A 22,345-nucleotide genomic window follows, 5' to 3' on the forward strand; every position below is an offset into this window, starting at 1 on the left:
TGGGGGTCCGGGGGCATGCTCCCCCGTGGAGATTTTTTTTCCCATTTACGTCAGCTAAATGCACTATTTTTCAGGCTGTTTGAGATAATAGAATGCCTAAAAATCTATACACTATATGGGAAAATGATGAATGTTACTCAGTAAAATAAAAAAATCACCCAGTAGAGCCTATAACCTATTTTGTATTTAATTGTTCTCTAGCTGTAGTGAATCCAAAACACCAAAAATGTTAAGGATGACTCATTTTCATCCAAGTATAATTATAAACGCAGGGCTCTATACACTTATATTTTTGAAGGAGCACATACACAGCACTTACAAATTGCATAAATAATCTTATGAGGCTAATGTATCAAATATAAAATTTGGAATACAGAAATATGAAATGATGAAAAAAATTAGAATGGTACTTTGCCACTAGGTGGCGGCAAGCCACTGCCTTAATGAGTGAGTCAGTCAGTCATTTAATCAATCGATTCGTTCGAAACAGATGATTCATTCGGAAAAAAAGTAAGCAACTGTTTTTATGAATGGGTCAGTGAATCATTTACTCACGCAAATTTATTCAGTAAACACCGCTGTGTGTTGCTGCAGAGCACAACAACATGCTTTGTTTGGAACCATTTCCTTAGCGAAATATGTCTTTTTTTATTATCTTGTTTATTGAATTGTTGCCCTGACACGAAAAGTCTGCCACAGACCATGCTAACCCAACATTATAACCGCTCTGTGTGTGTGTGTATGTGTGTGTGTGTGTGTGTGTGTGTGTGTGTGAAGAAGTGAAGTGAAGTGACATTCAGCCAAGTACGGTGACCCATACTCGTGCTCTGCATTTAACCCATCCAACGTGCACACACACAGCAGTGAACACACACACACAGCAGTGAACACACACACACACCGTGAACATACACCCGGAGCAATGTGTGTGTGTGTGTGTGTGTGTATGTGTCCTAAAGACTGTGCTGCGCAACCGTTAACTGTTAGATGTTCAAAATGTAACGTTAAATCAGACACAATTTAAAACCGAATAAGAAATATAATACTATGATTAAAAGTTACAGATACCTGAAGCTGTTGTATCTTGGCGTTCAAGTGTTGGCTGGGGGTGTTTTACTTCCTTTTTTTTGAAGAATTTTAAAATATCCATTTTATTTTTCAAATAAATTGATCTAGTAAAATACTACACGCCAACAAACCGCCTGGCTCCAAAAGATCTAATTTGATTGGCTGGATCGTACAGACGCTCGTCGATGGTTGGCCAGTTTACATGTCAGTCAGAAGCACTAGACTCAGTGGGCGGTTTTTGTCGGGTGTGAATGACAACGCATAAATTGACAGACACTGTAGACGTGAGAGTCGAGAGATATTTATTTATTTGTTTATTTATTTATTTAAATTCTAATATAAATTACTTTATTGGGCATGGAAACTCATTGATGGCATAGTAATAAAAACATTCGGGGCTTTACTGAAAACATTCGGGGCTCCAGCCCCCTTAGCCCACCCCTAACGCCGCCCCTGATTACTACAGCATTATTATTTTCCAGGAAACACACAGCTATGAAGTAGTTCCAGGACAGTCATCACAGCTTCATATCACTTTATCAAATTATTTAAATTGAAGTCCTTGCAACGGCAACTGAATTTGAAACACACAATAACAATGACCAAACAAAAAAATATGACAAACAACAGAATGAAAACAATTCCCGTGTTTTTCCCATGACATTACATGTTCATTACAGTTTGGATGTAAATGTGGTCCCACTTCTCATCTAAATTAAATTTCATCATCCCCACTAAATCAATATTTGAAATAACTTTTCAAACTCAACATAAGCCTGATGTTGTACTGGCTCTACTGCTTGAGCGAACCTAGATGTCTGTATCTTCACAGCAATCGCTCCAACAGATTACAAAATAGGCTTGGTGTTGGAAGGCTTAATTCCCATGGAGTCGCTCTCCTCAACAGAATAACTGACCACCGGCTGGCTTTCATTGACGGGTGTTGTTGGGCTGATAGCAGACATCAGCATACGCGCGGTTTCAGGAGTGCCATCCGCTGTAGTGGACGAAGATTGACGTTTGCATAGTCCTCTGGTGATCCAATATGCCAAACTGATGAAAGAAATGAGCCCAAAAACTACAGTGAGCGCGATCAGAGTTGCTTCATTGAAGCTGGAGTGTGTCTGGTCTCCTGGACCGGAGCGTTTCTCTGTGTGAATCAAACAACAGAACTGGACTTAGAGACTGCGAAAGCTTTTTCAGAGTGAGAATATGGCACCAGGTTGTTATTATGCCAAAGTTGACTGGTAAAATGACATGTGATGTTTAACCCTACAATGTAATCGATTTTCCCAGTCTTACCGTTGACATGCATCACATAGGCGTGCGGGTTTCCTTTCGTTGTGCCATCATCAACAAAGCAACGGTATATTCCAGCATCTGCCTTGCGAACATGAGCAATGGTCAAAGAGAGGTCACCGGTTTTGAAGCAGTTGTTCTCCAGCGATGCTCTTCTCTCGTAGCCTTTGGCAGGATTCAAGGATCCGTACATCTTGTAGTGCAAAACGCTTTCGTTGTTATACAGCCACTTTACATCCTTGGCATTGTTTGCATAACAGTTCAGGGTGATGCTGTCCTTCTCTACCACGCTCGCATTTAGAGCATCTGTAGGGAACATTTTTTAAATCAAAATCAATTGATGATCATCTACTCATGTAGCTCTCCTATACATGACCTGCCAAAAGGTTGAAATAATTGAGGTTTTTTGTTTGTTTTTGTTTTATTAGTTTTTGACTTGCCTCCTATGCTCACAGAGGCTGTATTTATTTGATCACAATACAGTACAAACAGTGATATTGTGAGATATTATTACTGTTTAAAACAGCTGTTTTCTATGTGAATATGTGTTAAAGTGTAATGTATTTCTGTGATGCGCAGCTGTATTTTCAGCATCATTACTGCAGTCTTCAGTGTCACATGATCTTCAGAAATCATTATAATATACTGATTTACTGATTTATTATCAATGTTGAAAACAGTTGTGCTGCACAATATTTTATGGAAACGCTCATATATTATCATTAAAAAAAAAAACTAAATTAATACTTTTATTCAGCAAGGATGCATTAAATTGATCAAAGCTTCGGTAAAGACATTTGTAAATTATTTATATTTCAAATGAATGCTGTTTTTAAACTTTCTATTCATTAAGGAATCCTGAATGTTTCATGGCTTCCACAAACAAACACTTTAAAAAAACCTCAATTATTCCAAACTTTTTACTGGTAGAGTATGAATCAGATGCAGTAAAGCCTTACATAAGACATCCAGAATAACTGGAGTTTGAACCCCATCACAGATGAACTCATAGAGCCCCTGGTCGGTGTATTTGGCTGATTTGAGAAGCAGGTGGTTGTCTTTATATGTGAATTCTTCCTCAAAAATGGTGTCAGTCGTGCACGCATGGTTTGTGTATGTGGCGATAGTGGTGTCTATGGGGGGTCTCTTTCTCCATTCAGCGTGATGACAGCCGCTGGCGTTACCAGGGAATGTGTACACTTGGTTAAGTAACACAAAATCAGACCGAATTCTCTGGCAGAACACTCCTGAAACAGAATCACAGAAGAGACGAAGGGAATTTTAGTTACACTTTTTTAAGGTGTCTCTAGTGTAAATACACAAAAAAGCACTGAGTAATATTAACAATACACTCTTAAAAATAAAGGGTCCTTATTGGCATCGGTGGAAGCTTTCCATTGCACAAAAGGTTCTTTATAGTGTAAAAGGGTTCTTTAGATGATTCAAATGTTCTTCACACTAAGAATAAATTAGTTTTTTAAAGAGCTGTTCATTGAAATGTTCTTTGAGGAACCAAAAATGGTTCTTTTGTGGCATTGCTGTGATAAACATTCTTTTGGATCCTTTATTTTTAAGAGTATATATTAACTATAGATTTAAGGTCTTTTTTTCGGTAAGTATAAGTATAACAAGGACACTGTAGAATAAAGTGTTACTGGGAATTTATAGCAAAGAGCAAGGTAAACACTGTATAGTGAACAGGTATACAGCTATACATATACAATTGCAAGAAAATTATTACTCAGGCAAATGTATATGAAATATACAGTATAGTGCCTTAGTACTGAACATCAGTATGGCTGCAATTGTAACTGTTTATACTGTATAAAGAAACAACAACAAACTAAATAATAAAGGTGAAGACAAAAAGAGAGAGAGATGGCCTACCTTTGTAAAAGGCCACCATAAAAACCAAAATCAAATTCAGAATAGTCTTCAGTGTGATGCACTGAAACACACATCAGCAAATACTGTTATATGTCATGTCAGTCATCGTGCTCAGCTTTAAATACAGTCAGAATGCAATATATGAGACATGATAGTCAGCTGTGAGCTGGTTAACAGTACGTAGATTTGCTGCAGAATTATTCAACCCAAACACTCACAAGTCATGATTGTGAATTTCTGTAATGGAAAAATTACTTTTTTTTTTACCTGCATTGTTGAACACGATGATCTGATGCGGTCACGGACCCGGTGAATCCACAATCGTGACTGATTCAAGACCAAATGTTCATTTGATTTCACAGCAAAAGCATTCTGCATCAACAATATAAAGGCTCTAAATATTGTTCTAAATATAGAGCGGTTTCCAAAGCTGTCGATGTTTTCTCAAAATGAGCATACAGATTTCTATTGTGATGTTATTTTTGGGCCTACAACAATGTTTAGCTTCTTCTTCCTACTTCTGTATTTCTTAGAGCTCCTCCCAGTAAAAAAGCAATGTGGCAAGCTGTTTAAACATTTAAAGGACAATTAACGACTAAAAAAAGTCTAGTTCGTTTTAGTTTAAATTGTTAATTTTAGCATTTGTGTTACTTGTACTTTTTAAAATAATATACCTATTGGGTTTTCAAGAGTAAACATTTATTTCTTTTTCTAGAAAATATAAATACTTCTACTTTTAATTTAAAATTGTTGCTTATTCCAGGTTTAGTAGGCACTAGGGTTGGGAATCGTTTTAATTTTATCGATTCTGCTTCTGTTTATCGATTCTGATTCTGATTGATTCCTAGTTTCGATTCCAATAAGATAAAAAAATCAAATATAAAAAACTGAAGTCAAACATTTATCAGAATCAGAATCTGAATGAGCTTTATTGCCAGGTATGTTTGCACATACGAGGAATTTGTTTTAGTGACAGTAGCTCCACAGTGCAACAGAATGACAGCAACAGGACACAGATAATAAAAAATTAAAATAAAAAATAAAATAAATAATGTACAAATATACAAAAATGGACAATGTGCCAAATAGCACAAACATAATATACAAAATAGACAATTCGGTATGTACAGGTATGTTAGGTACAAATAAAAAGTATGATAGTGTTGTGTGTTTCATGTTTATTGTTTATTCTGTGGCTTCTTTAAAAAGCATTCTGTTGCAGCTGAATGACATGAGCAAAAATCAGCAGCCTATTAGAAGAGGAACATTTACCTATAATACCACAGCAAAAACAACTAGACGAATATAAATTTAAATTATTAAAGTGTTAAAGACAAGTGAACAGTCAGTAATATAATAGGTACAATCAAATTAATTAGCAATAGCATAAATAAATACAACTGAACCAAATTTCAGGTACAGAAACTGTTATTAAAAGTTTTTTTAAGTAATTAAAAACTGCATAGTTTTCTTTTCTTAAATAAAAATATAGATTAATTAATTCAAGTTAGTAAAGATGTTCAGTCAAGATCAGTGAATGATTTTTTGTTCTTTAATTAACATTAATGACAGGCAGGTGATTATTAGGCTGCTGTCTCTTTAACACCGAATGCATGCAGATCTAAAAATACTATACACTGTGCATTTTCTTTCTCAACTATTTACATTCACTTAAGACAAAAACAGCTGTGTTTATGAAGACATACTGATGTAGTTTTCTGCGCACTGGTCGATAAATATGAAAGAAGTCAGTTCTGGCCCAGAACAACCTTTGCAAACAAGGTGCAAGTTCTTTCCGTTCCTGCACTTAAGTCGTTTTAAATCACATTAAAATGTGAACGCAGGAATTGTTAAGCAGAATCTAAATCTACGCGTCTTATCAAATACCCAGTTCTTGGAAAATTGGAAACAGTTCTAAAATAAAACCGTTTTTTGATACCCAACCCTAGTAGGCACTCATAATGTTTCTAGTAGCTTTTCTCCATAGTATCATAGCGATCAGTGATAAATAGTAATGCAGCAAAAGACAAGAGATGAGATTTCTGTTTCAGTGTTTTATACCAATACAGTTTAAGCAATAGATGTTAAATATGGCCTGCCATACAGTGAGAGCAGCATGCATTGGGTTGCATTAGTACTGTAAATAAATACCAGGATTAGAGATGTGATCACATCAGAGGCATGCTGCAACAGTGTTGTATTAGTGAGGACATTTGGGCCTTACAAGTACTGTATAATCAAACTAACACACACACACACACAGACAGACACAGACATGTTTGTTTTTGTGAAAAGTGGGGACATCCCATAGGCGTAATGGTTTTTATTCTGTACAAACTGTATGTGCTATTGCCCTACACCAACCCTACACCGCATTTCTACTTCCCCCCAAAAAACTCACTCTGTATGATTTATGGGGGCAGTTGTGGTCTAATGGATAGAGAGTTGGACTTGTAACCTGAAGGTTGTGGGTTCGAGTCTCAGGTCCGGCAGGGATTGTAGGTGGGGGGAGTGAATAACCAACACTCTCTCCACCCTCAATACCACGACTGAGGTGAGACCCTTGAGCAAGGCACTGAATCCCCAACTGCTCCCCGGGCGCCGCAGCATTGGTTGCCCACTGCTCCGGGTGTATGTTCACTACTGAGTGTACACTTGGATCGGTTAAATGCAGAGCACAAAGAGTATGGGTCACCATACATGGCCACACACCACTTCCTTTTCCCTTTATACGCGTTTTGAAAACTGGGGACATGGGGCAATAAGTCACCTTCACCTTCTAATACCTACTGTATGTCATACCTGTGTCATTATACAAATTTGTCCTCATTTGTCACAAAAACCGCACATACATACACACACACACACACACACACACAGATTTCATATTACAGCCAGCTCGTCCCTCCCTCTCCTGGAGACTGACGGTACTGCAGCACTGTTGACTCATAACTGACACACTTCACAAAGACCTGGAATTGAAGATGCATGATGCAGAATAACAGATCATAACTATTTCTCCATTTTTCACTCTTTTTAGAGGATAGAAAGCTGTTTGTGGGGATGTTGGGAAAGCAGCAGTCTGATGAGGACGTGAGGAAGATGTTTGAGCCGTTTGGGAGCATCGATGAGTGTACGGTACTGAGAGGACCTGACAGCACCAGCAAAGGTCTGTTAAAGGAATAGTTCACCCAGAAATTAAAATGTGCTCACCCTCAGACCATCCAACATGTAGATGAGTTTGTTTTTTTCATCAGACTCGGAGAAATGTAGCATTGCATCACTTGCTCACCAGTGGATACACTGCAGTGAATGGGTGCCGTCAGAATGAAAGTCCAAACAGCTGATAAAAACATCACAATAATCCACACCGCTCCAGTCTATCAGTTAACATCTGGAGAAGGCAAAAAGCTGCGTGTTTGCAATGCTACATGTCTCCAAATCTGATGAAGAAACAAACTCATCTGCATCTTGGTTGGACTGAAGATGAGGACATTTTCATGCCGGGAGATCTGATGTTTGTCTTGTATTCACAGGTTGTGCGTTTGTGAAGTTCCAGAGTCACTCAGAAGCCCAGTCTGCCATTAACAGTCTGCATGGAAGCCGAACTCTTCCCGTGAGTGTGTCCTCCTCTCTCTTCTCTTCTCTCCTCTCCTCTCCTCTCCTCTCGGTCTCTCCTCCTCTCCTGTCGGCTGTAATCTCTGTCTGTCTGTGGTCAGGGTGCCTCCTCCAGTCTGGTGGTGAAGTTTGCGGACACAGAGAAGGAGCGCGGGATGCGACGCATGCAGCAGGTGGCCTCACAGTTCAGCATCTTCAGTCCGGTGACGCTCAACTTTAATGCATATAATGCCTACACACAAGCAGTGAGTACAACACACACACACACAGACTCATACATACACACACACACACACACACACCACACACACGCACACACGCACACACACACGCACACACACACACACACACTCACACGCACTCTCACACTCACACACACACACACACACACCACACACACGCACACACACTCACTCACATGCACTCTCACACACTCTCACACACACTCTCACACACACACTCACACACTCTCACTCACACACTAGTGATACATTAAATGTACATTAGCCTTCTTAAGATTTTAGGTTTCCCTTTTTATCAATGTAGAAAGAAAAGTGTATTTTTTCACGATTTAATCATTCGTTACCATTACTAGGTATAATAGATGTGCCTGTTACAAATAATTATAAGTAGTTTTAAATGGGGTTTTGCATTTATTCACAGAGTTATAGGAATAAATTACATTTTAACAGATATACACATAGAAAACAGCTATTTTAAAATTGCAAAAATATTTCACAATATTCCTGTTTTTACTGTATTTTTATTTTTAAAAATTCAGCCTTGGTGAGCAGAAGAGACTTCAGGTCCTCGTCAACATCACAGGCTATATTTTCATTTGCAAGGCCTCGTGGGAAGAATCTTTTGGAGTGACGAATGCACCCTTGTATGGATGCTGCTTCAATTTGATCACATGCTTCCTCCATAGCTTAAATGAGGGCCATCTGGACATAGGGCCGGAGATCATAAACCTTCCACCGCCATGCTGAGAAGAACTCCTCGATGGGGTTTTAGGAAGGGGGAGTGTGGTGGAAGGTATTGAACTGTAAACCAGTTTTGGACCAGCGCAGATCGATGAAAAGCTACGTTGTCCCAGACGACAATGTATTACATCTGGTCCCTTTGGTTTGCTGCTGTGATAATATTGTGTAATCTGTCTAAAACTGTAAGAATGAGGTCAGTGTTGTAAGGACCCAAGTTGGCATGGCGGTGGAGGACCTCATTCTGTGTAATGGCAGCACAAAGAGTAATGTTACCCCCACGTTGCCCTGGTACATTGACAATAGCCCTGTGGCCAATGATGTTTCTTCCCCTTCTTCTCACTGTTGTCAGGTTAAATCCAGCCTCAATGTATATAAACTCATGCGGGACTTCCTCCCCATCCATTTGCAAAACTCTCTGAAATACAGCAAAATATTACATTGTGTAGATCAATATACTGTAGGCCTGCTATACAGTAAAATTGCATGTACAGTAAAAATGTGTGCAATAATAATAATAATAATAATTCATTACATTTATATAGCGCTTTTCTGCTTTTTTTTTTCTAAGCACTCAAAGCGCTCTACATTGTGAGGGGTGGTGTCTCCTCGTCCACCACCAGTGTGCAGCATCCACCTGGATGATGCGACGGCAGCCATAGTGCGCCAGAACGCCCACCACACACCAGTTTACTGGTGGAGAGGAGACAGAGTGATGAAGCCAATCAGTGTAAGGGGATGATTAGGAGGCCATGATGGTCAGAGGCCAATGGGGAAATTTGGCCAGGATGCCGAGGTCACACCTCTACTCTTTTCGAAAGACATCCTGGGATTTTTAATGACCACAGAGAGTCAGGACCTCGGTTTAACGTCTCATCCGAAAGACAGTGTTTTTTGACAGTATAGTGTCCCCGTCACTATACTGGGGCGTTAGGACCCACACAGACCACAGGGTGAGCACCCCCTGCTGGCCTCACTAACACCTCTTCCAACAGCAACCTAGTTTTCTCAGGAGGTCTCCCATCCAGGTACTGACCAGGCTCAACCCTGCTTAGCTTCAGTGGGCAACCAGTCTTGGGCTGCAGGGTGATATGGCTGTGCAGTACACAATACTACAGTCAGTGAACAAAACGTACCACCACATATTCATGCCGCAGGACTGAATTTCTTTCAAATGGCACTTTATACAGTTGTTTCACCACTTTATGTTTTTTTAGGATACAGGCTATTGTTGACAGAGAGACTTACTGGACATTATTGAAAATTAGGTGATCATTGACAATATGGGCTTGAATTTCTCTGTCTGATTGCATTATTGGCCAAAACGAGGTTTATAATCTCTCTCTCTTGCTCTCTTGTGTGAATATGGGACCACTCCCTCTTGGTGTTCTCGACGTTCAATCCTATGTTGGCCAAACAAAATACATGTAGCTTACTGTAAAATGATACACGAATACATACCAAAACCGTTGATATAGTACATGCAGTAAGCTATGAATTTTCTGCTGACAGAAGATAAGTGTCTCACCTGTGCTCTTGACGAAATGTCCGAACTATTGATGCCACCGTGTATCTGCTTAGGTTAGGCTGTACTCTCAGTCCAGCCTCCCTCAGTGTTAGTCCGTGGTTTATTACATGGTCCACAATTGTAGCACGAATTTCGTTACACAGATTTAGTCGTCTTCTTCTTTGTGCATGTCCTACCCCTCCTCCAGGTCTTCCTCCCTCTTCCTCCCTCTTCCTCTTCCTCCACCTTGTTCTCTCCAGATTCCCCCTCTCATCCGCACTCTCCCTCTTCATCTGACACCGTCCATTTTTTTTGAAGACAGGTGAACTTACCTGTTGCATTTTTATTGTGCTTAAACCTGATGGGTGTGTCTACAATTAAGCACCAGTGTGTGTGCACACCTGGTGGCTGTGTTTAACCAATTGGTTCATGGGGTGTGTTCATTTGAAAGCTTTGAAATTGCAAGGAAATGCTGACAATGTGCTTACAGTTGTGCAAATCTAGGCCGGTGTTTTGCTCCTCGAGTGTAAGGTTTTGCTAATTGTGGGAAAGTTTTAATTTTAGTGTGTAAGCAATTGAAAAAAACTGTAACTCTTTCCTCTCTGTCTGTCTCAGCTGCTTCAGCAGCAGGCGCTGGTCGCGCAGTCGTCATACCTGTCACCTGTATCTACAGTAGCGGCGGTGCAGATGCAGCAGATGGCAGCACTCAATGCTAACGGCATCATAGCCGCCCCCTTCACCCCCTCGTCAGGTGATCACCACCCTCACCACACAGCAGAGCTACTTGTGCTTCACGAACGAGGTCCGAATGACATCAGAATATGGTTACTTTACAATATTCAGACCACAAAGACGGATGTCAAAGAGTGGATAAGAAAGTGTGTGCTAAAGGTTTATTTTATTAAAAATAAAGATAGACATTAACTAAAAGCCAGAAAACTTTTAAAAAGTGTGAAAAAGTACACTTTAGCATACTTTTAAAAAGAGTACTTATTACAGAAAAATGTATTTTAAAAGAATATACTTAAGTGCAAACTGAATGTAATGTTTTCTTAGACTTAAATGCATGTTATCCAATTATATAAAAATGTAGTATAGTTTAAATTTATATTAAATGCAGAACTTTAGAGTGTTTTGACCCACTTAAATAGGACTTAAATACATTTTTGTAATTTCATAATTATGCATTTATGCAAGCATTTTTGATAAACTAAAATATACTTTAATGACATTTCTATTGAAACTTGTATTTTAAATATATTTGCAATTACACATTTGTAATGAAGTAATTCTAATTTAGTACATTTAAATATATTAACTTTAATATGTAATATCATGTAACACACTACAGTTAAAATTATAATCAAGTTATTGCGCGTAAGTATGTTAGTCAACACATCAAAATAAGTGTACTTCTTTAAAACATGACAAAAGATGATTAAAACATATTGATTTAAAATGTCCTTTAAAGTAAAACTTTTAATTTGACATTACAAAGTGCACTTTTTAAAAGTGTCTCTCTTTAAGTGCACTTAAGTGACCTTTTATTTAATTAATATTATATTATGCGCCACAAGTGCACATTCAGTACAAGAGCCTTCTTTTTCACAAGGGGATCTGTATGCGAAGAGCTCAGTGTTTACCGTTCTTTTACTTGTCAGTCTAAACTCCGCGTTGCTCTGTGATTGGCTACAGGTGCAAACACTCCGCCCACTATTGCAGCCACTCCCATCTCGGCTCTGCATCCACCAATCGGACTGAACGGCTATAGTCCCATACCGGCAAACACCAATGGACTGCCAGCATCAGAAATCTACACCAACGGTGTTCATCCATATCAAGGTGAGAATCCCTAATGCTTTGGGAGGCACTGAAACTGCCCAGAGCACACTAGAGATTACCCACAATCAGGGATGGACTGGGAGTGAAAAACGGCCCTGTATTTTCATCCAAATAGGCCCTACCACAACTACGAACAGCCGCTACTATCTCACAGTTTTACAGCAGCCAATGTACAATGTATTGCATTTATGGCAAATAACATCACAAAACCCATGGTGATTGAGATAACTGTATTATTGTGTGAACTAAAATACTTGAAGTCTACATAAAAAGAGCAGAAAGCAAAAATTTATATTATGACATAACAATAAACATAGAATTATAATCTAGAAACAAGAAACAACAGAACTATTATACAATTTGAGTACTCGTATGTCTTTGTGTATGTGTGTGTGTGTGTGTGTGTGTAGGCTACTTCACTTACACTGTAAAAAACCCCACTGCCTAAGGGGCCATTCACACAGAACATGTTTTTCCATTCCAATGCGCTACTTTTCCATTGTTTTTCTATGTAAACACGCGCTTGATGGACGTGCATGACCTTTACGCTCGCGTCTCACGTCTTTTGCAGCGTCTCGCAAGAAGACACCGTGTCGAGTTAAAATAATTTCAACTTTTTCAGCAGCACCGCTCATCAATGTCAGTTCCAAAGCAGTGGACCAATCAAAAGAACTCGGAGGCGGGGCAAGCGTTGCGAGCTTCTGTTTACAGTAGCAAGTTGGCATGACGGTTTTATTGTCGTTATTGCATCACGTCTCAAAAGTGCATCTCGAGACCCTCGCTTTCTACGCTGCGCTTTTTAAAAACCATTCCTGAGTGCTACTTCTCGCGTTTTAGATGTGTGTGAATTTAGGCACGCGTTCTGTGTGAATGGCCCCTTAAAATTTTAAGTTGTCAACTCAAATACGTTTAGTCAACTTGAAATGTTAAGTTGTTGAAATGTGACAACTTAGATATTTGAGTTGACTAAACTTAAAATTTGTTTTGTTAAACTTAAAATCTGGGTTTGTTACGCAGCTACCTTAAATTTTTTTATTGAATTAACTCAAATAACTAAGTTGTCACTAGTTTAACTTAATATTTCAAGCAGACTAAACTTATTTGAGTTGACTGAACTTAAAATTTTAAGGCAGCAGGATAACAAATTAATTTAAGTTTCTCAAATTGTTTTTTAATGTGTACTCTATTTTCTAACTCAGTAGCTCTAAAATGTAAACCTTTGTAGAATCACTGCTGTCTCATTATGAATGAATGGGATATTCACGCCATGCGTTCAGCGTTTGGACTAGGGATGTCCTGGGATTTTACTATAGTACTGTTCATAGGCTGCATGCTCTATAGTGAGAGAGGCAGGTATCTGTCCTGACAGGCTACTCACCAACTGCTGCTGTCTCTCCCTAACATCTCTGTCATTCTTTTGCATTTTGTGGCGTCAGTCTCTAAGGACCTTTTTTTTTTTAGCTTCTCCCAACCGCCTTTATCTTGTTGCTTGCCATCACGAGTCCACTCTCCTTCGCACCCCCCATTTTGGTTTATTGTAAGCAAAAAAAGATTGCATTGGCACCCCCTTTTGTCGGCCATCAGCATCACTTAATCTGACACTTTTTCTTTGATGAACCAACCAGGCCTTCTCCAGAAAGTCCAGATGGCCACAATCCTCTAATAATAATAATAATTTACCCTTATATAGCTTTTCTGCTTTTCCAAGCTTTCAAAGCGCTCTACATTGTCAGGGGGTATCTCCTCGTCCATCACTAGTGTCACTAGTATCATGGCAGTGAGTTTAGCATGCACAAAAACCACTCACATTGATTCAGAAACTGCTAAATGCTTTCTCTTCATCATCCCTGCAGCCCAGAGTCCGGTGGCGGCGGCGTTAGATCCGCTCCAGCAGGCGTACGCAGGGATGCAGCACTATACAGGTGACTGAGCTGCTGCAGTGTCTCTCACCGAGGATGTTTTGTGTCACATCAATCTTTATAAGCATGTGCCAAACTCTCTGTTTCACAGCAGCCTATCCGGCCGCATATGGATTGGTCAGCCAGCCATATATACAGCAACCCAACATGGTTTCCCAACAACAACTGCAGCAACAGAGAGAAGGTGATGTCATTTCCTTTAAAGAAAAAAAAAGGACAGTTTGTGCACTTCCACAAATTTAAAGAGAAATAAAGTGTGAAATGAATGCAATGTTTCCAGACACTTAATTGCATGTTAATTGCAAATAAATGAAATTGCACTATAATTTATATTGATATTAAATTAAATTAGCTGAACTTTAGAGTGTTTTTGACCCACTTAAGTAGGACTATTTCATCTTTATATGTTATTTCATAATTACTTGCATTGTCTTTGAAATATGGTTAAAGTGCAGCTCAATGTACTGACAAACTAAAACTTTATGATAAACTAAAATATACATTAATTGTATTGAAACTGTATCTATCTGTATCTTAATTGTATCTATTTAAAAATATTTTTAATTCTAATTACACATTTGTAAAAATGTAGTTGCAATTTAATACATGCTGGACGGCGAGCGTAGTGATGAACCCAAGTGCAGTTTATTTACAACGGTGATATCCAAAATCCAAACAGACGAAGACTGGACTTGAAACAGACTTGACTTGAAACAGACTGGACTTGAAACAGACTGGACTTGAAACAGACTGGACTTGAAACAGACTGGACTTGAAACAGACTTGACTTGAAACAGACTTGACTTGAAACAGACTGGACTTCAAACAGACTGGACTTCAAACAGACTTGACTTGAAACAGACTGGACTTGAAACAGACTGGACTTCAAACAGACTGGACTTGAAACAGACTGGACTTGAAACAGACTGGACTTGAAACAGACTGGACTTGAAACAGACTGGACTTGAAACAGACTGGACTTGAAACAGACTGGACTTGAAACAGACTTGACTTGAAACAGACTGGACTTGAAACAGACTGGACTTGAAACAGACTTGACTTGAAACAGACTGGACTTGAAACAGACTTGACTTGAAACAGACTGGACTTGAAACAGACTTGACTTGAAACAGACTTGACTTGAAACAGACTGGACTTGAAACAGACTTGACTTGAAACAGACTGGACTTGAAACAGACTTGACTTGAAACAGACTGGACTTCAAACAGACTGGACTTGAAACAGACTTGACTTGAAACAGACTGGACTTGAAACAGACTTGACTTGAAACATACTGGACTTGAAACAGACTGGACTTGAAACAGACTGGACTTGAAACAGACTGGACTTGAAACAGACTGGACTTGAAACAGACTGGACTTGGCATGAACAGACTTGACTCACCAACAGCGGGTTACAACATCAATACATGACCAGAACCAAAGGCAACGACAAGGCTACTTATAACAACCAATGAGGGTCACATGACAAGAACAAACCAATGGGAAACAAGACACATGACTTGGACAAACAATAAGAACATAACCCAATGAACAGGAGAACCAATAGTAGGAATACAAGAGGGCAAGGGAAGCATGAAACAAACAGGAACCATGACGAAACTTCAAAATAAAAGACATGAAAACAAGAACATGACACAGAACCCAAAACAGACCTTACAATACAAAATGAACTTTAAATGTAATATTAAATAACACTACAATTAAAATAAGAAATAAAAATTTTACTTCTTTAAAGCACAAAAAGATATTAAAACATAATGATTTAAATGTACTTTAAAATAAAACTTTTAAATTGACATTATTACTTAATGTTATATTATTATTAATATTATAAAAGTATACTTAAGTGTGTTAAGAAACATAAAAGTGTCTCTCTCTTCAAGTATTTAAGTGACCTTTTGTTTTATAAATATTATATTACCTAGAATTACAGTTTGTTTGTTTGTTTTTTAAAATATACTTACAGAATTTTAAGTACACTACCAGTGCACATTCAGTACAATTAATGGTATGGTTAATGATTAGTTTCATTGGTTCAAGTATAAGTTTAATCGCAACATATAACCATTGCAGTTAATATAGTGTTCACCGTCTGTTTGATTACATGTCATTAACTAACTGCATGATTTTTACTGTACATTTCTGCTTTATGGACATCAGTATGACATAGTCACCACTGATAAGCTACTACCAAATATAATGTAGAAACTTTAAAATAGAAACTTACATTTTCTTTAAAGCTGCTTTGTAACGATTAGTATCATGAAAAGCGCAATACAAATAAACTTGAATTGAATTGGTTTATTTATGAATACATGTGTACATAAATCATTGCATATGAGTTTCTCATTATGAGTATGTCTGTATGAGTCTAATGTGTGTGTGTGTGTGTGTGTGTGTGTGTGTGTGTGTGTGTGTGTGTCTCTGCTGCAGGTCCTGACGGGTGTAACATCTTCATTTACCATTTGCCTCAGGAGTTCACTGACTCAGAAATGCTCCAGATGTTTCTGCCGTTCGGTAACGTCATTTCTGCAAAAGTCTTTGTCGATCGAGCCACCAATCAAAGCAAGTGCTTCGGTAAGAACGAGCACCGTATGTGTTCAGGAAAATACTAACTGGTCAGCATCACGCTTTACCGCTCCAGCTACCTAGAGACCTCCCAGAGTTCACATAGCAATACACTGGTGTTACTGGATTATCATTGAGATACTTTTTATAGTTTTTTGTTATTATTTTATTTTATTATTTTCTGTTTTTATGTTAATTTAGGTTAAAGATTTAGTCATTTTGTTGAGTGTTTTTGTAATTTAATTTTTTTTTAAAGCTGTCTGTATAGTATTTATTAAGTTTCAGTTTTTATTTCTTATTTTATACTTCAACTATTTTTTATCTAATTCAAAAATTAGATATTGTGCCTCGGCAACTAGCTGAAATAAAATAAGTTGAAGTTTAGAAGTTATTTCAGTTCATGTTTATTCTATTTCAAGTAAACAATTTTTATTTTAGACTTAGTTTTAGTTAACAGTAATAATCCTGGCACTATCAGCTCAGCACTTTGCATGGACACTGAACATTCATCTCTTTGTCTTTTCTCTCTCAGGCTTTGTGAGCTTCGATAACCCAGCGAGCGCTCAGACGGCCATCCAGGCCATGAACGGCTTTCAGATCGGCATGAAGAGACTCAAAGTGCAGCTGAAAAGACCGAAAGATGCCAACAGACCCTACTGAGACACAGACAGGTAAGAGCAGACAAAACATTAGGAAAGGGAGAGATTTATCATGCAAAAGGAGAGGAGAATGAAAAACTGATAAGATGAGAAAAAGAGGAAAGGATTCTGCAGGGATTTGTCTGAATAGGGATGCTAAACATAACAGCAGGCGATAAGAGGCAGTGCATGCTTACAAAATAGATGAGAAAATGATCCAGTGCACAGAAAAATTTGTGAAAACAGTTTTCACTCAGATATTGCTAGTAAATTTCATAAATAATTACATTTATATTTAGTCACTTAGCAGATGCTTTATCCAAAGCGACTTACAAATGAGGACAATAGAAGCAATCAAAACCAACAAAAGAGTAATGATATGCAAGTGCTATAACAAGTCTCAGTTTGCTGAACGCAGTACACCTAGCAAGGTTGTTTTTTTATTATATAATAAAAAGATAAAGATAAAATACAAAAAGATTCGAAAAGCTACTGTCAGTTTTTAAGAAAACAAGCAGTTAGTAAATGAATAGAGTGCAAGTCTAAAAGGGAGGTTTTTTAAAGAATAGAATTAGAATAGAGTGGGCTAGAGTTAGAGGGTCAAATAAAGATGGAAGAGAAACAAATTGCAAAGATACAATTAACACAACTCAACACAGTTAACTTTGAAGAATCAAGTGAAAATAAAACTATGTAAATACTATGAAATATGATGTAAAACGTCACTATTTTTTCAAAAGTAACAGTCAGAAATTACACACTCCGCGTTTAAATGTGACAAACAAGCATAAAAATAAATACTATGATCCAGTTTTTCATTACTGATGATGCTGTTTTGTATTCTCTTGATGAAAATCATAAATGACGGAGACCCCATGGCTATGGTTTACTAGCAACAGATAATCCACTACCTCTGAAGTTGTAGTAAGTTAATTGACCTGTTTGGTTTGGGTTGCTCTGTTGCTTTTCTGCAAACGGCCACGAGGTGTGGGCTGCATGGCATGTTGCCGATGGATTGTTTGGTGCATTTGTAACTTTGATTTCTCTGATGAATTACTGTGAGACCTGACTGGCCATTTTCAGTTCGATTGGAAATGAATTACACATTAGTAACCCGAACACTCTCTATGATGAACTAGACTGCAGTTTCTGAAGTGTTCTATTTTGTGCTGTAAATAGTGTACTTATACACTCCCCTAAAGGATTATTAGGAACACCTGTTCAATTTCTCATTAATGCAATTATCTAATCAACCAATCACATGGCAGTTGCTTCAATGCATTTAGGGGTGTGGTCCTGGTCAAGACAATCTCCTGAACTCCAAACTGAATGTCAGAATGGGAAAGAAAGGTGATTTAAGCAATTTTGAGCGTGGCATGGTTGTTGGTGCCAGACGGGCCGGTCTGAGTATTTCACAATCTGCTCAGTTACTGGGATTTTCACGCACAACCATTTCTAGGGTTTACAAAGAATGGTGTGAAAAGGGAAAAACATCCAGTATGCGGCAGTCCTGTGGGCGAAAATGCCTTGTTGATGCTAGAGGTCAGAGGAGAATGGGCCGACTGATTCAAGCTGATAGAAGAGCAACTTTGACTGAAATAACCACTCGTTACAACCGAGGTATGCAGCAAAGCATTTGTGAAGCCACAACACGCACAACCTTGAGGCGGATGGGCTACAACAGCAGAAGACCCCACCGGGTACCACTCATCTCCACTACAAATAGGAAAAAGAGGCTACAATTTGCACGAGCTCACCAAAATTGGACGGTTGAAGACTGGAAAAATGTTGCCTGGTCTGATGAGTCTCGATTTCTGTTGAGACATTCAGATGGTAGAGTCAGAATTTGGCGTAAACAGAATGAGAACATGGATCCATCATGCCTTGTTACCACTGTGCAGGCTGGTGGTGGTGGTGTAATGGTGTGGGGGATGTTTTCTTGGCACACTTTAGGCCCCTTAGTGCCAATTGGGCATCGTTTAAATGCCACGGCCTACCTGAGCATTGTTTCTGACCATGTCCATCCCTTTATGACCACCATGTATCCATCCTCTGATGGCTACTTCCAGCAGGATAATGCACCATGTCACAAAGCTCGAATCATTTCAAATTGGTTTCTTGAACATGACAATGAGTTCACTGTAATAAAATGGCCCCCACAGTCACCAGATCTCAACCCAATAGAGCATCTTTGGGATGTGGTGGAACGGGAGCTTCGTGCCCTGGATGTGCATCCCACAAATCTCCATCAACTGCAAGATGCTATCCTATCAATATGGGCCAACATTTCTAAAGAATGCTTTCAGCACCTTGTTGAATCAATGCCACGTAGAATTAAGGCAGTTCTGAAGGCGAAAGGGGGTCAAACACAGTATTAGTATGGTGTTCCTAATAATCCTTTAGGTGAGTGTAATTATGACTGATTCAGAACGTTTATCATATACCATGAGCAGGTTAAGAGGTAATTGCAGCTGTGACTGAAGCATTAGTTCAGCCCAAAATAAAGATTCTGTCATCATTCACTCACCCTCATATTGCTCCAGACCCATACTCTGTGGAACACAAAAGAAGATATTTAGAGGAATGTTCAAGCTGCTCTTTCCCATAGACACGAATGTAACAAAATGTACAAGTAAAACGTGTGAATTGCGTGCGGTTTTTAAGTCCTCTGAAGCCATTGTGTAAGGAACAGACTGAAATTTAAGTCTCATATTCAAACTTGGCAGATTAATGAGGGTGAATAAATTATATTTTAATTTCCGAAGTACCTTCTTCAGTGTGAATCTGCCTGAGCGTCAGATGGTGATGAATTCTGGGGAAGATGATGTTAAATATCAGATTAGTGAACCTCATCTTTATAGACATTGTGAATGTACTCCAGAAAAGAATGGTTGTTCAGTTCTTCAGCAATTTCCCAGAATTCCTGTTGCAACTTAAACCAGAGAGGGATGCATGTTGGCTGCAATGAGAATCACTCATAAACAGATCTAAATGCACAGATACAGAATAAACACACGTGGAATCATCCTCACAACAATGCGATATGAAAGCACTATGATCTCCAGCAGTCTTGAGCTTCACTGTGACCTGCATGGGCAGCGTGAATGTGTTTGTGTGTATAAAAGCACGTCTGATATGGCATATATGCAGCAGCTGAGGTGTTTGACAGGTTGTGAGTAGATTTCCCAAGGTTTGACCTCCTCAGCACTGAAGTGTGTAATTTTATAACTCCTTCTTATATCCCAGATTAATATGGAGAGACTTTGTAAGTGTCTGTAAAACACTGATCTGCTGGTTTGAGCATCATGACACTACAATGATTTAACTGTGATTTTAGGGCGGGCCCATCTGTTTGCCAGACTAATGACAGACGGGAGGAAAAACAGTTATTATTTTTGCACTTACATTAGGTGACAAATTACACACTTCACTGTAAAACTGCAATTTAGCTATTTTTTTTCTGCATTTAGTTTTTACAGAAATATTTCTGTAATGCTTTCCTAAAATAGCATGTCTGATATTGAACATGTTTTGTCACAGATGCGATTTGACGCTCACAGAGATTTCATAATAACATTCAGTAATTCAGTGAGTTAGACGCTCATAGTTCATTCAGTGAATGATTCATAAGAACGATCACAGGAATCACTTGACTGGAAAGAGTGTCGTCTAACACGAGCGAGATGAGAGTGGGTGATGATGATAATACCATGATGTTTTTATTCACACTGAGGAACCTGAAGAAACAGACATTAACCTGAAAGCTGAATCGCTGTCTGCTCTTTGACCGGCTGCTTTTTGCCTGTGATCCAAAGCAGAGAATTTAACAGCATAATCATCAGTGTAATGCAGTCAATCTCTCTCTTTCTGTCTGTCATAGGATGGAGATTATTGAAGCGTGAACTCCAGATGCTGAGCTGCACAGCTGAATTGTTAACGTGAGATGTTTGTTATCTTGCACGCTCACATGGGTGCATATATGCAAAAGACAAATAAAAGATCATGTACATAAATCACATGCATTCAAACACACGTGCACAAGTTATGGAAAGACGTCAATGGTATTAACACACACACACACACAAAACATGCTACTTCTTATGGACCTTCTTAGCTCTACAAATGTATAAAACTATCATTTTTCATACAAAAAAAATTTAATAAATAAAAAGAGAAGACCAGCCACAGTAAATGACCATAATCAGGTTTAAATAATTTAGCTTAAAATAAACTATTTAACAAAGAAAATAAGAATAGTTGCATTAAAGCAAAATATGATAGTTACAGTATTATTATTGTAAGAAAAAAACGTCTTAAGATTTCTACTTTTTCATTGTAAATGTGATGTAAGTGGACTCAGGAACTTCTGGGCAAGTTTTAATATTTTATCTTTTTATTTATCTATTTATTCGTATTTGAAAAACATGGTTTGGGATGTGGTCTCTTGGTTTTCATGTTTTTTAGAGAACTACATTAAAGAAATTGTAAAACTTTGTAACTTATTGAAATATGAATTACAAAGATGATATTTATGTCTTAACTTTTTGATCAAACTTTTGTTTCTAATTTAACTAAATAAAGGTATTAAAACAAAGGTGTGTCATGTTTTACGTGTTAATATACATGGGTCGAGGTCTGTTTGAATCAAAGAGTGTGTCATATACTGAAGATGCATATACTGAGATTATTATATTTCACGGCAATGAAGTGGAAAAGACACAGAGCTGGACCACGAGAGGATCAGCAACTCATCCTCTGACTGTCTGACACACACATTCACAACGCTGCACAATATACGGCTGCAAACACATCATATACATGGTTCTTCATCAGGTTTGTAGAAATGTGTCTCTGCATCAGTGTCTCAGCAATGGATGCTCTGCAGTGAATGGGTGCCGTCAGAATGAGAGTCCAAACAGCTGATAAAAACATCACAATAATCCACACCACTCCAGTCCATCAGTTAACATCTGGAGAAGACCAAAGCTGAGACATA

The 22,345-nt window shown here is 38.3% G+C and overlaps 2 protein-coding genes across 3 annotated transcripts in view; one reads left to right on the forward strand and one right to left on the reverse strand.

The window, feature by feature from the left end:
• The window catches only part of LOC306878427 (CUGBP Elav-like family member 3), a 40,483-nt gene extending 18,548 nt beyond the window's left edge, over positions 1 to 21,935 (forward strand). The window contains exons 5-14 of the mRNA XM_079430779.1: positions 7,295 to 7,423; positions 7,791 to 7,870; positions 7,974 to 8,117; positions 10,975 to 11,110; positions 12,055 to 12,201; positions 14,055 to 14,123; positions 14,212 to 14,304; positions 16,577 to 16,720; positions 17,244 to 17,382; positions 21,230 to 21,935. Coding sequence (XP_079286905.1) covers positions 7,295 to 7,423; positions 7,791 to 7,870; positions 7,974 to 8,117; positions 10,975 to 11,110; positions 12,055 to 12,201; positions 14,055 to 14,123; positions 14,212 to 14,304; positions 16,577 to 16,720; positions 17,244 to 17,371 — 1,070 coding nt within the window. The 3' untranslated portion in view covers positions 17,372 to 17,382; positions 21,230 to 21,935. The remainder of the gene's footprint in view (positions 1 to 7,294; positions 7,424 to 7,790; positions 7,871 to 7,973; positions 8,118 to 10,974; positions 11,111 to 12,054; positions 12,202 to 14,054; positions 14,124 to 14,211; positions 14,305 to 16,576; positions 16,721 to 17,243; positions 17,383 to 21,229) is intronic.
• Positions 1,355 to 4,800, reverse strand: LOC306878428 (uncharacterized protein). Of its 2 annotated transcripts, none has more exons than XM_079430780.1 (5): positions 4,522 to 4,800; positions 4,255 to 4,315; positions 3,327 to 3,614; positions 2,371 to 2,673; positions 1,355 to 2,218 (listed from the first exon to the last, which is right to left on the reverse strand). In XM_079430780.1, exons 1-5 carry the CDS (start codon positions 4,630 to 4,632, stop codon positions 1,917 to 1,919), a joined length of 1,065 nt encoding a protein of 354 aa, XP_079286906.1. In that variant the 5' UTR covers positions 4,633 to 4,800; the 3' UTR covers positions 1,355 to 1,916. The 2 variants fall into 2 exon arrangements, with proteins under 2 accessions (XP_079286906.1, XP_079286907.1); XM_079430781.1 differs by having other exon boundaries at positions 4,510 to 4,776.
• Positions 21,936 to 22,345: the final 410 nt, after the last annotated feature.

This window comes from Barbus barbus (assembly GCF_936440315.1).
Source record: "Barbus barbus genome assembly, chromosome: 12".
Classification (NCBI taxonomy): domain Eukaryota; kingdom Metazoa; phylum Chordata; class Actinopteri; order Cypriniformes; family Cyprinidae; genus Barbus; species Barbus barbus.